Below are 17,465 nucleotides of genomic sequence, written 5' to 3' on the forward strand. Positions count from 1 at the left end.
ACTATTATCGCCTGTCAGGGGAATTTTGCCTAGCGGCAAGGTAAAGGTTATCATTTGGTTAAACTGACTTTTGAATCAGATCTGCTGACAGAATGAAATGTTGAAATGTGTCTCAAATTAGCTAAAGTGTGGACACCTGCCCAGGTTGCCAGAGGGCGGAGTTCCCAAGCTGATTCCAATGACTTCATCAGTGCGATGATTGGTCAGCTCATGCACCGACACTTTAAAAGGACCACTGTCTTTGCAGCAGTCATGAATCTGAAATAATAGATTATTTTTGTATTTGCTGCACACCGCTTACATACTGTTTGGTTTCAGTTTTACAACAAAAATGTATTTTGGATTGTGTGTGAGGTAAGATATTCTTATTTTGGCAGATTTCTTATATTTATTCTACTTAACTGTTTTTGGTTGGCTCATGTTTAATTGCTCTTTTCTTAGAGTTCTTGTGATCTCACTCTTGATGTGTGGCCAGCAAGCAAAGGGTAAGGATTTATTGTTCACAAGCTGCAATTGAAATGTATAATTTTCCTCTAAGGCTGTCTTTTAAAAAATGTGTTCTCCTTTTAGCACTCAGCTACAGAAGTGGAGGCTCCAATGGAATTACACCTCACTTTGATTTTTCAAGAAGCCTTAAACCTGCTTCCACTTCCAGTGATGATAGTTCAGCACAGCCTGAGAGGGTTTTGGGTAGTTATTCACCCTTTCATGCTGATGGGGCTTTATCTGAGACTCTGAAGCCAGCTGCTGCACCAAGTGCAGGAGGTTATAGTGGCTCTCATGGTAGGCAAGTAGATGGTTACAGTCCTGAGGGAAGTGTTTCTAGTTACGGGCCAAGCCAACCAATAATTCGTAAGCCAAACCAACTACCTCAAGCTAACCCTAGTGCAAATGGTGTCCTTCCAAGCAAATCTGCCCCGTGGGCTTTCCCTTTGCCCCCTAATACAAACTCTTTTCAGTCTGGTATTGCTTCAAGTTCTGCAATTGTGATGCACTCTGGTCCCTACTCCAAGCCCTACCAGCCTTCAAATCCTCAGCAGGCCAAGCCCTACCAGCCAGCCTACCCTTTGAATCCCCAGCGGGCTACCAACCCTTCAAGTCCCCTGCTGTCTAGGTACCAGCCGAAACCCCAGCAGCGTTCCTACCCTTCACATCCCCAACAGACCAAACCTCAGCAGGCCGAACCCCTGCAAGGGGTGCTCCAAAGTAAAGCTGGCATGTGGCACTTTCCTTCCGAAGGAAGTGTTTCTTCTGGCTCTAATGTGCAGGCCAAGCCCTACCAGCCAGCAAACCCTTTGAATCCCCAGCGGGCTACCAACCCTTCAAGTCCCCTGCAGTCTCGGTACCAGCCCAAACCCAGTATCCTGCCTACCCTTCAAATCCTCAGCAGGCCAAGCCCTACCGGCCTTCCTACCCTTCGAATCCCCAGCAGGCCAAGCCCTACCAGCCCGCCTACCCTTCAAACCCTCAGCAGGCCAAACCCCTGCAAGGGGTTCTCCAAAGTAAAGCTGGCATGTGGGACATTCCTTCCCAAGGAAGTGTTGCTTCTGGCTCTAATGTGCAGGCCAAGCCCTACCAGCCAGCATACCCTTTGAATCCCCAGCGGGCTACCGACCCTTCAAGTCCCCTGCAGTCTAGGTACCGGCCAAAACCTCAGCAGAGTTCCTACCCTTCAAATCCCCAACAAGCCGAACCCCTGCAAGGGGTGCTCCAAAGTAAAGCTGGCATGTGGCACTTTCCTTCCGAAGGAAGTGTTTCTTCTGGCTCTAATGTGCAGGCCAAGCCCTACCAGCCTGCCTACCCTTCAAATCCCCTGCAGTCTAGGTACCGGCCAAAACCCCAGCAGCCTTCCTACCCTTCAAATCCCTTGCAGTCTAGGTACCAGCCCAAACCCCAGCTTCCTGCCTACCCTTCAAATCCCCAGCAGGCCAAGCCCTACCGGCCTTCCTACCCTTCGAATCCCCAGCAGGCCAAGCCCTACCAGCCCGCCTACCCTTCAAACCCTCAGCAGGCCAAACCCCTGCAATGGGTGTTCCAAAGTAAAGCTGGCATGTGGGACATTCCTTCCCAAGGAAGTGTTGCTTCTGGCTCTAATGTGCAGCCCACTGACTCAAACTCGCACTTGAATGTTGACCCAAGAAGTTTGAGAGAAATTCCAATGCCATTCCCGTACCAGCCCAGGTGGCCGCAGCAACTGGTGCCAGTGTAGAACAGACATCATTGACCTTCCTAACTGTAAGTTGGTTTAACTTAAAGATTGCTACAATGAAGTAAGGGAAATGCTTTACAAATGTTCTAAATTGTATTTTCTGTTCTCAGGTTCCTGAACTTGCCTGGAAGAAGTCTGAACTGGCATCAACTTTAAATTTAATAAAATACGTGGAACACACTCTCTTTGGATGTTATTTGAAACTTGACTTGTGTGCTGCAGACAGTGATGCACCCTTACTTCCTGAACATGTCCACAACCACTTGCTTGTTTCCTTTGAACTTCAGGGGTTTGTTTTCCTGGCTAGGTACAATAACATTGTGAACAGCAGCTCACAGTAATGTGTATTGTAAGAGATTTTGAAGGGATTACTAGTCCGCATTCCAAATCTCTGCGCGTCCCTAACAAGCTGGTTATTTTACAGGAAGGAATCCAGAGCATACAATTAACCGTTTAACAATAATCCACTTTAATGGTAATATGACAATGCAATACAATCAAATGCAGTACAAATTAAATACAGTTTTCTGTTGGATCCCACATTTACCTGATACTCACGTGAGCCAGCCAGAGGAGAGAGAGAGAGAGAGACTGAATACAGACTGGTTCCTGTGTTTTATACATTGCTAACAATGGGGGGAGTTATCTGAACCTCCTTTCCAGACCTTTGGCCTTTGGCTGCCCACATATCTCCAACACCTCACTTCTTAAGTTTCACTCACAAAACTGCCCTTGTGAACTGTTGCGCCTGCTTGGTGGGTGATTTAGTGAGAATAATGAGTTCTGCAACCTTTTGGCTTATCAGTTTGGACATAACAGGATGCCTCTGTTCTTAATCTGGTTGACCCCGCGTTTTTGTACCACACAGTATTGACACCGTATATTTCCACTGAGGCTCCTAAGCAGTTGGACTTAAACACCGTACTGTACTTTTCAACTCAGACAGCTCAATGTCTTATATTCACTGTTTTCTACACAAATCATTTCCCCTTTTAAGCTTATTCATAGTTTGCTAACATGAATACATACAAATATTTCCTTACAATTCCCCCTTTTTATCTCCTTCTCCAGAGATAAACTTACACAAGGCATCTTGAAACATAACTATTGTCACTCCTCTCCAATATCATCAGAAACTGAGATCCAGAGTATTTGAAATCGTGAAGGAACAGAACATCACTTCCCATGGCAGTGAAGGAACCATGAGGGGGCAGCTGAGTATTCCCAAAGGAATAGCCCACACGACAGCTGATAGCTGATAGGGAGGGGGAGATGCGGCTTTCCCTTCACGGGTGGAACTGATCAGAGAGAAGTAGACTCCTCTGCTGCCTCGACAAGTCCCCCAGCCCACTGCCAGCCGCTTCCAAGTCGTCTGCTGCATGGATGTCCTCGAGGTCCTTCTCCTCCAGTCCGCTGATGACAGCATCCGTGTCGACCTCCATGACGAGACCCAGATCCGTCTTGATGTCGTCCCCTGGTCCTAGCAGGTGGTTTCCCCGCCGCACACTGGCTCCCGTGGTACGAGCTGTCCCCCTTTCCTCCTATGCGGACGGCCTGAGAGATCCGCTGGGTCACTCGGTCGGGGCCGGAGCACCTGGGGTTGATCCACCTTGTCCCGATGACCTTCGGCCTCCTGCGTCTCGGGTCCCCCTTTTGGCGTCAACAACCTGTGTGGAGAAATCTGATACAAAATCCCTCATGCCTACGCTCCGGGCTCTGGGGCCCTCAGCCGTTTGACCCACCACTGCGTAGGCCACTTGGAGCCTGTTGGTGGGGTGTCTTAAAACAACAGACGTCTGTGAACAGGTTTTCTAAATTACTTGTGCAGCTTCAGAATCTTAATACTTGGACTGTGCCAACTAAATAAGAACCCCAACATCTTTAGGTAAACTAAATAACATATTTCAATAGCTCTGAATTTCTGACAAGCATCTGTGTTTATTTTTAAATGAAATCCTTGAGATCCCATTAAAAATCTAAATATGATTTGAACTGCTAATGTTTCTTGTAAAGAAACACACTAATGTTATGGATTCAAAAACAACCAAAATCACGATACTAACAAAGTGAATGGCTTCCTGGTGATACTGCTTCTACCCGTCAGTGCTTAGATATTATCCCGAGGTCAGCTTCTTCAGTATTATTACATCTCTCTGGTAGCCCCTTGGCCACTGATTCTTTATCTGTGTTACCTGTTTATGAATGTCAACATTCATACAACAGTATCTTATCCCAAGATATGGAGCAGGTCAATTCTAAAACTGTCAATCAATGGTCCGATTGAACAATCGAGTTGGGGCAGCCGGTTCCTTTCAGTCCCTAAATGAAAAATGTACATTGTGAAGTTTACACTCCCCCTTTTTTTTTACACATTATCTCCTGTGTAAACAAAATCCTGTATGGGAAGAAAACCTTCAGGTCATAATGGATTATAAGACAATACCAAACATTTTTCCCAAATGTGCATCCATCATTTCCACAGTAAACACTTCAGTGTAATGAAGTGTTTCTCTCCATCTTTCAGTCCTAAAAGAAACAGAATCTTCATGTTTTAGTTTGAGTTTCACATTCTGCAAACCGCCACCTCCTGTGGGAATGAAATATCATCAAGCAGATTAGAAACGGGTCACATGTGGGCGGTTTCCCCTTTTGTGGAATGTTTAGGAAACCTCCCATTTCACACATTATTATCACACAAAAATAATGTGTTAGTCCAAAAACATGCTTGATTAGTCATCGTTTTAAATCATGCAGTTGCACTGATCAGATGCATACATACACTCACTCACACTCACACTGTCAGGTTGTAAAGTTAGGTTTGGTCAGGTACACCTCAGAGTCAGTCATTGAGAGTGCCTTCCCAAGTTACCCTGTCGGTCAGGGTCAAAGGTCAGTTGGTCTCAGTCTTTTTGGCCATGTGTCGTGCTCTGCAGAGACTCCGATCTTCCAGCACAGGCCAGCCTCCTCCGTCTATAGCGCCATCATTTATTAATTCACAATTACAACTATAATGTTCAAGATATCTCTAACCTTTCATTGGAACAGCGGTTTCCCAAATTCCCTAAAAAGTGTTAGCCAAAAAATGTCACTTCCTTATTGTACTACTACTATTACTGCAATTCATTTACACCTAATTAGTATTAAAATGACTAATAGATCTATTTCAGAAACTTGTGTACATCACTATTATCTTCTGTCAAAACATTACTAGGATCTGTAAAGCTCTGCTATGTATTCCATAACTCATTCTATCAATTTATCTTCAATTCTGGTGCACTTAAAGAACAATGTTACCCTCTTTAACAGTGCGTGGAACTCTGGGTGTCCGAACATGCAACAACTACTCCCTATTTCATCAAGGATTTAAAAACAGAAATCATTTCGCATGTCCATCCGAAAGCCCTCCTATGGTACTAACTATGCCACAATGGTGAAACCAGTACCTCAAATTAAAATACTATATTTTGTTTAGAACCAGCTTTCCCTTCAACATGACCTATATAAATAAATATTTGTCTGATCTTATAGAGCTGTTACTATAACTCTCCCTTTGAACTGATCAATACTGTAACAAATTAAAACACTACCAAATTCACACATGAATAAAAAGTCGAGTGCATACTTCCTTCATGCCCCCCCCCCTTTCCTATCAGTGTGTTTTAGAATGATTTTTCACTTCACTTTAATAGTTCTCCTCTTTTCCGCTATTTTTTATTTACCAATTGACTAATTTATGGTCAATACATCTTCTTATCTTCACTTATTTATCAAGTCAATTCAAGGTCTTTACAATACATTAGTAGATACCTTGTGAAGTATTCAAAATAACTAATCCCCTCTAGGATATGAAATCCATTCATCTTTAAGCAGATACTATTTCCTTATTTATCTTTTGTTCATGATAACAATGGTATAACAACCACACGTTTTACCCATAGCTAGTTTCTATAACAAGATTATTATGTGTGACATAATAATCAGATGTCTTGTTTGCTAACCAAGAATATTAAACTTTAATCTTTTCAGCATTCCAGACCATCATATAAACAAGCAGCCTCCTATCTAAACACTAAGCATTAAGGTTTCTACACCACCAACCGGGAAACTTTTGCACAATTATGCTGTAAAATCATTGCATCCTTCCTCCAGAACAATCTGAGACAAGCATGTCTCCAGATCTTGTAGAATATCAGTATGACAATACGACACCCTCTGTCCTTAGACCCTGACAGAGAACCACAGCTCGATTGAGCCTTCTATTCCCTTAGCACTCAGTAGTAATGATTTTATGTGCTTTTTTAACGATAAAATTGTTACTCTTAGAAACAAAATTAATGACCTCTTGCCTTCGACCAGTATAGTGTTATCAACAGCTCCCGGAATCGTAAGTTCTAATATTACACTAGATAGTAAACTAGAATGCTTTTCAGCCATTAACCTTGAACAATTACATTCAATGATTCTCTCTTCTAAACCATCAACGTGCATGTTAGACCCAATTCCAACTAAGCTGTTGAAGGAAGTTTTTCCATTAATTAGCACTTCTTTATTAAATATTATGAATATGTCTTTATTATCAGGCTATGTTCCACAATCATTCAAAGTAGCAGTGATAAAATCGCTTCTTAAAAAGCACAACCTCGATCCAGAGGTTTTAGCCAACTATAGACCTATTTCTAATCTTCCGTTCCTCTCAAAAATTCTTGAGAAAGCGATCGCAAAACAGTTGTGTGATTACTTAAAAAACAATGATTTATTTGAAGATTTTCAGTCTGGCTTTAGACCACATCATAGCACAGAGACAGCTCTGGTTAAAGTCACAAATGATATTCTAATAGCCTCAGACAAGGGACTTGTCTCTATTCTTGTTTTGCTCGATCTTAGTGCTGCATTTGATACTATCGACCATGATATCCTATTGCAAAGACTAGAGCACTTAGTTGGCATACAGGGAACTGCTTTAGGCTGGTTTAGGTCCTATCTATCTGAACGCTCTCAGTTTGTACGTGTTAACGATGAATCTTCCACGCAAACCAAAGTTAGCCATGGAGTGCCACAGGGCTCAGTGCTCGAACCTATTTTGTTCACATTATATATGCTTCCGTTAGGCAATATTATAAGGAATCATTCTGTAAACTTTCATTGTTATGCGGATGATACTCAACTATATTTATCAATCAAGCCTGATGAAATTAATCATCTAAATACAATTCAAGACTGCCTTAAGGACTTAAAAACGTGGATGACCTTAAACCTTTTGATGTTAAACACGACCAAAACTGAAGTTATTGTACTTGGCCCGAAGAATCTACGAAACAAATTATCTAAAGACATACTAACTATGGATGGCATTAATTTGGCCTCCAGTGAGACTGTAAGTAATCTTGGTGTTATATTTGATCAGGATTTATCCTTTAACGCCCACATAAAATCAATTTCAAGGACCGCCTACTTCCATCTACGTAACATTGCAAAAATCAGGCATATCTTGCCTCAAAACGATGCAGAGAAACTAGTCCATGCATTTGTTACTTCTAGGCTGGATTATTGTAACTCTTTATTATCAGGGAGTACCAAGAAGTCAGTCAAGTCGCTTCAGCTGATTCAAAATGCTGCGGCTCGTGTACTAACCAGAGTTAGGAAAAGGGACCACATTACTCCTGTTCTGGCTGCCTTACACTGGCTCCCTATAGAACACAGGATAGAATTTAAAATTATTCTTCTCGCCTACAAAGCCCTTAATGGGAAGGTGCCATCTTACCTTAAATAACTCATTATACCCTACTGTCCTACTAGGGCATTGCGTTCCAAGAATGCAGGGTTGTTGGTTGTTCCTAGAATCTCTAAAATTACAATGGGAGCCAGAGCCTTTTCTTATCAAGCTCCACATTTGTGGAATCAGCTTCCAGTTTGTGTTCGGGCGGCAGACACCCTATCCATTTTTAAGAGTGCGCTTAAGACCTTCCTTTTTGATAAAGCTTATAGTTAGGGCTGATTAGATTCAGCCCCTAGTTTTGCTGATATAGGCTTAGTTTGTCGGGGGACATCTTACTTCTTCCTTCTCTCTATCTATACCTGTGTACTCTCATGTTCCGATTAACCCAGCTTCCCCAAATGTCTTTCTTTTTGGTGTCTATATACGCCGGGATCCGGAGTCATGGATGATCCTGCGGTCCTGTGTCCTGGATCGCGAGCCCTGGATCGCGAGTCGTGGCTGTGGTCCTGGATCATCGGTCCTGGATGGATATCCTCGTGGATTCATCTTCCTATTATACACACATGCATTTCCAAACATTTGGACTACCTATGTTGCAAATGTATTATCCTTTCAATTTACACACAGCATCTATTGCACGTCTGTCGATCCTGGGAGAGGGATCCCTCCTCTGTTGCTCTCCCTGAGGTTTCTCCCATTTTTCCCTTTAAACTGGGTTTTCTTCTGAAGTTTTTCCTTGTACGATGTGAGGGTCTAAGGACAGAGGGTGTCGTATTGTCATACTGATATTCTGTACACACTGTGAAGACCACTGAGACAAATGTAACATTTGTGATATTGGGCTATATAAATAAACATTGATTGATTGATTGATTGATTGATTGATTGATTGATTGATTGATTGATTGATTTATTGATTGATTGGTTGATTGATTGATTGATTGATGTGTATAGGTCCTGTTAGGCATGTGTGTAACTGTTAATCAAAAACAGAAACACTGAGAGAATTAAAAAGTATGCTTCCTTCTATAGAGTAAGACGGGTGAGCTGGAGGGCCCTGAGGTGGATGGATTTGTCAAAGATATGATGGAGCTGGTGAAGGTGCCCTTACATTCCCTTATATACAGAGCTGATACACAATGTTATTGATCAGATATCAGTCAGTGTCATTCATCAGGAGTCTTCTGACCTCTCTGTAACTCTTCCACCCCCCGACCCTCTCCTCCAGCCCAGCATCAGTGGCACAGACCTGGACAAGTTCAGGAAAGCTCTGATGGGTCACTGCGACATCAACGGAGACGGAAAGATCCAGAAGAACGAGCTGGCTCTCGGCCTCAAACTCAGCTAACAGACCCCTACAACGTTCACACATTTTTCTTTCTTTCCTCTTTCCTTCTTTCCATCTTCCTTCTCTCTATGTACAGTTCTAAATTATTTCATTTTTCAATTTAAATGTGTATCTTTTACTATACTCTTTTACTCCAGTCTAAATCATTACTTCTACCTCCCTATTTTAGCAGTATCGCCTCAATTAGTGGCTCTCAGTTGGTGTTTTAAGAATGATGTATCTACATGTTTTATGCTCATATATATAATATGTTATATATTGCTATAATATTTATATTAAAATATCTAGCAATTGAAATAATGGTAAATGTGGGGCCTTGAGTTGGGACATACAAATAGTTTATTTTCTTTGTAATGTAAAAAATAATGAAACATTGTTTGAATTACATTTTTTGTGAAACGAGTATCATGAATGATGGCTAATAAAATAGTTTGTGTCTTTGTCAGCTGTGTCTCTTTACTGAAACTATAAGTGTGCTACAAAAAGTGCTTTCAGTCACTGCAGGTGACTTTTATAGGGGCCTATAATCAATGGCTGCTTGGAGGAAAGAACATTTACAGTAATTGAGTCTAATTATAAGCAGTGATATAAAATATGTGGTTTTCAATAAGCCAAAACACTTCCAAAATCATTTTCAAATCACAAGAACATTTGTTTTTAAGTAATCAAACAGTGGTAAAAGGTCCCATAAGATCTCAACTTCAGTGGAAGAGAACAATATCTTATTTGCAGTGGAACATATATATATATACATTAAATCTTAAACATATGTTAATATGTATACATATATATGTGTTTGATTTTAATACAGCTTGTCATTTCATGTCGTTTTAAGATCAAAAGCTTACACTTTTTAGGTCTTAGTTTCTGGGTCTTACTAAAACCTCTGTGGTATTGAAGGAGGAAAATTAAATCAAAACCTCAATAAACAAAAACAAAACTACGATCAAACTATTATCGCCTGTCAGGGGAATTTTGCCTAGCGGCAAGGTAAAGGTTATCATTTGGTTAAACTGACTTTTGAATCAGATCAGCTGACAGAATGAAATGTTGAAATGTGTCAAATTAGCTAAAGTGTGGACACCTGCCCAGGTTGCCAGAGGGCGGAGTTCCCAAGCTGATTCCAATGACTTCATCAGTGCGATGATTGGTCAGCTCATGCACCGACACTTTAAAAGGACCACTGCCTTTGCAGCAGTCATGAATCTGAAATAATAGATTATTTCTGTATTTGCTGCACACCGCGTACATACTGTTTGGTTTCAGTTTTACAACAAAAATGTATTTTGGATTGTGTGTGAGGTAAGATATTCTTATTTTGGCAGATTTCTTATATTTTTTCTACTTAACTGTTTTTGGTTGGCTCATGTTTAATTCCTCTTTTCTTAGAGTTCTTGTGATCTCACTCTTGATTTTTGGGCAGCAAGCAAAGGGTAAGGATTTATGGTTCACAAGCTGCAATTGAAATGTATAATTTTCCTCTCAGGCTGTCTTTTAAAACATGTGTTCTCCTTTTAGCACTCAGCTACAGAAGTGGAGGCTACAATGGCATTACACCTCACTTTGATTTTTCAAGAAGCCTTAAACCTGCTTCCACTTCCAGTGATGATAGTTCAGCACAGCCTGAGAGGGTTTTGGGTAGTTATTCACCCTTTCATGCTGATGGGGCTTTATCTGAGACTCTGAAGCCAGCTGCTGCACCAAGTGCAGGAGGTTATAGTGGCTCTCATGGTAGGCAAGTAGATGGTTACAGTCCTGAGGGAAGTGTTTCTAGTTACGGGCCAAGCCAACCAATAATTCGTAAGCCAAACCAACTACCTCAAGCTAACCCTAGTGCAAATGGTGTCCTTCCAAGCAAAGCTGCCCCGTGGGCTTTCCCTTTGCCCCCTAATCCAAACTCTTTTCAGTCTGGTATTGCTTCAAGTCCTGCAATTGTGATGCACTCTGGTCCCTACTCCAAGCCCCAGAAGCCCAAAAACCTTCCAAAGCCCCAGCAGGCCGGCTACAAGCCTAAGCCCCACCAGCCCAAACCTCAGCAGGCTGCCAACCCTTCAAATCCCCTGCAGTCTTGGTACCATCCCAAACCCCAGCAGACCAAGCCCAACCAGCCCTCCTACCCTTCAAATCCTCAGCAGGCCAAGCCCTACCAGCCTTCAAATCCTCAGCAGGCCAAGCCCTACCAGCCAGCCTACCCTTTGAATCCCCAGCGGGCTACCAACCCTTCAAGTCCCCTGCTGTCTAGGTACCAGCCAAAACCCCAGCAGCGTTCCTACCCTTCACATCCCCAACAGGCCAAACCTCAGCAGGCCGAACCCCTGCAAAGGGTGCTCCAAAGTAAAGCTGGCATGTGGCACTTTCCTTCCGAAGGAAGTGTTTCTTCTGGCTCTAATGTGCAGGCCAAGCCCTACCAGCGAGCAAATCCTTTGAATCCCCAGCGGGCTACCAACCCTTCAAGTCCCCTGCAGTCTCGGTACCAGCCCAAACCCCAGCATCCTGCCTACCCTTCAAATCCCCAACAGGCCGAACCCCTGCAAGGGGTGCTCCAAAGTAAAGCTGGCATGTGGCACTTTCCTTCCGAAGGAAGTGTTTCTTCTGGCTCTAATGTGCAGGCCAAGCCCTACCAGCCTGCCTACCCTTCAAATCCCCTGCAGTCTAGGTACCGGCCAAAACCCCAGCAGCCTTCCTACCCTTCAAATCCCTTGCAGTCTAGGTACCAGCCCAAACCCCAGCTTCCTGCCTACCCTTCAAATCCTCAGCAGGCCAAGCCCTACCGGCCTTCCTACCCTTGGAATCCCCAGCAGGCCAAGCCCTACCAGCCCGCCTACCCTTCAAACCCTCAGCAGGCCAAACCCCTGCAATGGGTGTTCCAAAGTAAAGCTGGCATGTGGGACATTCCTTCCCAAGGAAGTGTTGCTTCTGGCTCTAATGTGCAGCCCACTGACTCAAACTCGCACTTGAATGTTGACCCAAGAAGTTTGAGAGAAATTCCAATGCCATTCCCGTACCAGCCCAGGTGGCCGCAGCAACTGGTGCCAGTGTAGAACAGACATCATTGACCTTCCTAACAGTAAGTTGGTTTAACTTAAAGATTGCTACAATGAAGTAAGGGAAATGCTTTACAAATGTTCTAAATTGTATTTTCTGTTCTCAGGTTCCTGAACTTGCCTGGAAGAAGTCTGAACTGGCATCAACTTTGAATTTAATAAAATACTTGGAACACACTCTCTTTGGATGTTATTTGAAACTTGACTTGTGTGCTGCAGACAGTGATGCACCCTTACTTCCTGAATATGTCCACAACCACTTGCTTGTTTCCTTTGAACTTCAGGGGTTTGTTTTCCTGGCTAGGTACAATAACATTGTGAACAGCAGCTCACAGTAATGTGTATGCAAATATATGTATTGACCAGCAAGTTTAAAAGACTTGACTAAGAATGTTCTTCACTTAACATTTGAAAGTTTGATGACTTAAAGGCTATGAGAACTTTCAAGGATGAGTAGCCAATATTATTTCAAAGTGTCAGACTCCTAATGAGGTTTATTGGACTACACATTACAAACGTGTATCACTTAAAACAACATCTTCAGAAACATTGCAGTTTATGCTTTATTCCATGCTGCTGAATTGATGTCATATAATGCATGTTTGTATTTTGGGCCTATTGTGTATAAAAGTCAATGTAACAACTACTACAGTGCAACAAAACAGGAAGATTAAATGTGGTCTCTTAAACATAAGCTCTCTAGCATCTAAAGCAATATTGGTAAATTATTTAATATCCGATTATAATATTGATATATGCTGTCTCACTGAAACTTGGTTGAGACATGAAGAATATGTCAGCATAAATGAGGCTTTCCACCCAGCCATATCAACACTCATATTGCTCGAGGCATGGGCCGAGGAGGTGGAGTTGCAGCAATCTTTGACTCAAGTTTACTTATCAATACTAAACCAAAATTAAATTATACCTCCTTTGAAAGCCTCGTTTTTAGTCTTATGCATCCGACCTGGAAAACTTTGCAGCCAATCTTATTTGTTACAGTGTATCGTGCACCAGGTCCTTATTCAGAATTCTCTGAGTTTTTATCAACTTTGGTTCTTAAAACAGACAAAGTAATTATCGTAGGTGACTTTAATATTCATGTTGACGATGATAAAAATAGCCTTACTGTTTCATTTAACTCTATATTAGATTCTATTGGTTTCTGTCAGTGTAAATAAACCAACCCACTGCTATAATCACACTCTCGACCTTGTTCTGACTTATGGTATTGAAATTGAGCAAAGTTTAGTCGAACCGCATAATCCTGCTTTATCCGACCATTTCTTAGTAACTTTTGAAGTACTATTACGAGACTACAAAGCATTAGTCAAAAGCTCTTGCAGCAGAAACCTATCTGTTAGTGCTATAGCCACATTTAAGGAAGAGATTCCACCAATACTTAACCCGATAGCATGTCTGCATGTAGGGGAGGAAACTTATACAAAATGTACACCACCCCAAATTGATCATGTTGTTGATAGTGCTATAGATGCGCTGCGAATACAATTAGACTCTGTTGCTCCTTTGAAAAAGAAGAAAATAAAACAACATAGATTAGCTCCATGGCATAATGCCGAAACCCGCAAAATAAAGCAAAAGTCTAGACAACTTGAAAGGATATGGCGTTCCACTAAACTTGAAGAATCTCCTTTAATTTGGCATATTACTCTCAATGAATATAAGAAAGCACTGCGTAAAGTGAGAGCAGCCTACTACTCTTCATTAATAGATGAGAATAAGAATAATGCAAGATTTCTTTTCAGCACTGTAGCCAGTGTAGTGGAATGTTTTTATTATATGCTTAAACCAAATGCTTCTTATTTCCTGAGATGTGCTTTTACTATTATCATTCTATTATATTCTCTTATGGGTTTATTCCCAGGCGTTGCAAGGCCACAGCTGTTTTGGCTACTGGGAGACTCATACACAGTCACACAAGAACCGTTATGCTATCTGCTCAAGGCCAGAAGGTGTCTCATAACAATTTGGCCGTGTGAATACAAGAGTTATAACATTCCCACTCTTTTCATATATAACTTCTGCTTTTTCATTGTACTGCTCACTCTCGGGCAGACTATTTTATACTCTGTTCGACTTGTGACATATTTAATTATTCTATCGTGTATTTGAAGCTTCAAATAAATAACCAAAAGACAGCTTTTCTCGATTCACCATTTATTTGTTTTGATCACTTTGACTTGTACTTTCCAGCCGTGTTTGGGTCCTAGATTTCCATAACAAATGGCGTTGTCGGCAGGATCTCTGTATGTTCGATTGGGAACACCTCTGGACGCTGGTGGCTGCTAGCTCCGGGATCTTTGGATCCTCCTCTACCTCGATAGAAACCGTACGGGACGAGGGGACCAGCGCGAGGGGTGGAACCGATTGACTTCACGAGATCCAACGAACTAAAAGGGGCTTTCAATACTGGGTGAGATGTACAAAGTCTAAATTGTTTAAAGTTAAACGTAATTAAACTCGACATGACATTTATGAGAGGGACTGCTCGAAAGTAGGATATTCGGGATATCTGGTCATCGACGGATGAAAAAATAGTGTTTTGGTAACACGGAGTGTTTTGGTAACACTTTAAATACTTTGTTATGGGAGCAAAGCAGGGTAGGGGATTTGTACATTCTCCTGAGGGTCCGATTGTGGATGTCATGCGAGCAAAATATGGTGAAGAAAGTCTGTCTAAATTAAATATATGGACGGAAATGTTCGGATTTCCTAAGGGAGGTTCTTTGAGTAAATTAAAAATCAAAAACCTGGGAGATAAATTACAAGAGTATGGAGATGGGATGAAAAAGAAGAGTACAATTAAAGTAAAAGACTTGGAAAAACTGGACACTCATAGAAAGTGTTTAAAATACTGGGAGGATGAAGCAGAGTGCCGTGAAAGAAGGCAATTGGCCGAGGCAATACAAAAAATACAGGCTGAGGATAAGGGTGAAAAGGAAGAGAAAAAGTGTTTTGTGTTTCCTCCACAATATAAACCACATGCTTCCCTTTATGCTCTGTTTTCAGGCGTGCGGGACCCTCTCCTCGACTCGGGGTTTCCATTCCCTCCTCCACCTCCCCATCTGCTACCTGCTGATGAGGCTCCTGGAGGGGCTGCTGCTGCTGGACCAGAGGTCAGCATACCAGCCGCCGCTGGAGCAGCTGCACAGCAGGACATACAGAGAGGGGAAAGAGACGAAGAGAGACAGAGAAAAGAAGATGAAGAAGAAGAAGCAAGACTGAAAAAGATCCAGGACAAGATAGAGAAAAAGGAAAGAAAGGCGAAGGAAGCTGTAATCTACAGAAAAGAACACCTCCGCCAGCAGAGCGACCAGGAGGACGAAGAGCATACTCTCGCCTGTCCTATGATACAGGTGGCCGGACATGATGGTCCTTCATTAGTCGCCCATGGACCATAGCAGAGATGAAGGAGATATCAAGAGATCACCTGCCAGATGTTGAGTTAGGAGGTGCTAAATTCGCTGCAGCACTCCTCATGTTCTGTAGACAATTCTCCCCTACCATGCCGGAGATAAAGAAATTGTTGACTCTGAAAATGGGTCCGGCACACGTCAGCCAATTCACCGAAATACTGGGAGGTCAACAGCACATGAAAAAACCCGAGTGGGAGGATGGCCAGAACGTTACCTACCGCAATGCTTTGGCCCGCCTAGAGACTGCAATAACTACAAAGTTCCCCGCCAAAGTCGACATGTCAAGAATCTATGCATGTAAGCAGAACCCGGAGGAAACAGTAAATGACTATTACCACCGCTTAGAACAAGTGTTCATCGAGAATAGTGACATTATCAAACAAGAGGACGGGCAACCAGCAGAAGTGGGAGTGTGGGAGACACACCTCAGCAACGCTTTCCTCAACGGCCTATCCTCGGCTATCTCTGCATCGGTGCGAAACTCCTGCATTGGCGTACTGGACGGTGCCCGGCTGGAAGAAATTCGCCGACATGCCGAGAAACGGCTCTCAGAAGAAAAGGCCAGTGAGGAAAAGAAACGCCGGGACCGCAAAGACAAGGCCCAGCTGACCATGGTCCAGGCTGTCACAACCGCCTGGACCCAAGGTGAGGGCCAGGGCAGAGGGAACCAAGGGGGTTTCCGTGGCCGGGGAGGAAAAGGCTGCCTTACACTGGCTCCCTATAGAACACAGGATAGAATTTAAAATTCTTCTTCTCGCCTACAAAGCCCTTAATGGGCAGGTGCCATCTTACCTTAAATAACTCATTATACCCTACTGTCCTACTAGGGCATTGCATTCCAAGAATGCAGGGTTGTTGGTTGTTCCTAGAATCTCTAAAATTACAATGGGAGCCAGAGCCTTTTCTTATCAAGCTCCACATTTGTGGAATCAGCTTCCAGTTTGTGTTCGGGCGGCAGACACCCTATCCATTTTTAAGAGTGCGCTTAAAACCTTCCTTTTTGATAAAGCTTATAGTTAGGGCTGATTAGATTCAGCCCCTAGTTTTTTGCTGATATAGGCTTAGTTTGTCGGGGGACATCTTACTTCTTCCTTCTCTCTGTCTATACCTGTGTACTCTCATGTTCCGATTAATCCAGCTTCCCCAAATGTCTTTCTTTTTGGTGTCTATATACGCCGGGATCCGGAGTCATGGATGATCCTGCGGTCCTGTGTCCTGGATCGCGAGCCCTGGATCGCGAGTCGTGGCTGTGGTCCTGGATCATCGGTCCTGGATGGATATCCTCGTGGATTCATCTTCCTATTATACACACATGCATTTCCAAACATTTGGACTACCTATGTTGCAAATGTATTATCCTTTCAATTTACACACAGCATCTATTGCACGTCTGTCCATCCTGGGAGAGGGATCCCTCCTCTGTTGCTCTCCCTGAGGTTTCTCCCATTTTTCCCTTTAAACTGGGTTTTCTTCGGAAGTTTTTCCTTGTACGATGTGAGGGTCTAAGGACAGAGGGTGTCGTATTGTCATACTGATATTCTGTACACACTGTGAAGACCACTGAGACAAATGTAACATTTGTGATATTGGGCTATATAAATAAACATTGATTGATTGATTGATTGATTGATTGATTTATTGATTGATTGATTGATTGATTGATTGATTGATTGATTGATTGATTGATTGATTGATGTGTATAGGTCCTGTT

The 17,465-nt window shown here is 42.7% G+C and overlaps 2 protein-coding genes across 2 annotated transcripts; both read left to right on the plus strand.

Annotated features, from left to right (window-relative positions):
- Positions 1-989: 989 nt before the first annotated feature.
- On the plus strand, positions 990-2,389 carry LOC139434855 (sporozoite surface protein 2-like). The gene is made up of 3 exons (XM_071204908.1): positions 990-1,206; positions 1,269-2,235; positions 2,320-2,389. Exons 1-2 carry the CDS (start codon positions 990-992, stop codon positions 2,207-2,209), a joined length of 1,158 nt encoding a protein of 385 aa, XP_071061009.1. The 3' UTR covers positions 2,210-2,235; positions 2,320-2,389.
- Positions 2,390-10,491: 8,102 nt separating this feature from the next.
- LOC117454979 (sporozoite surface protein 2-like) lies at positions 10,492-12,336 on the plus strand. Its single transcript, XM_071204725.1, has 3 exons — positions 10,492-10,575; positions 10,663-10,706; positions 10,792-12,336. The coding sequence occupies exons 1-3, from the start codon at positions 10,553-10,555 to the stop codon at positions 12,312-12,314; spliced, it is 1,590 nt and encodes a 529-aa protein (XP_071060826.1). The 5' UTR covers positions 10,492-10,552; the 3' UTR covers positions 12,315-12,336.
- The last annotated feature ends 5,129 nt before the right edge of the window (positions 12,337-17,465 follow it).

This window comes from Pseudochaenichthys georgianus, chromosome 11 (assembly GCF_902827115.2).
Source record: "Pseudochaenichthys georgianus chromosome 11, fPseGeo1.2, whole genome shotgun sequence".
NCBI classification, from domain to species: domain Eukaryota; kingdom Metazoa; phylum Chordata; class Actinopteri; order Perciformes; family Channichthyidae; genus Pseudochaenichthys; species Pseudochaenichthys georgianus.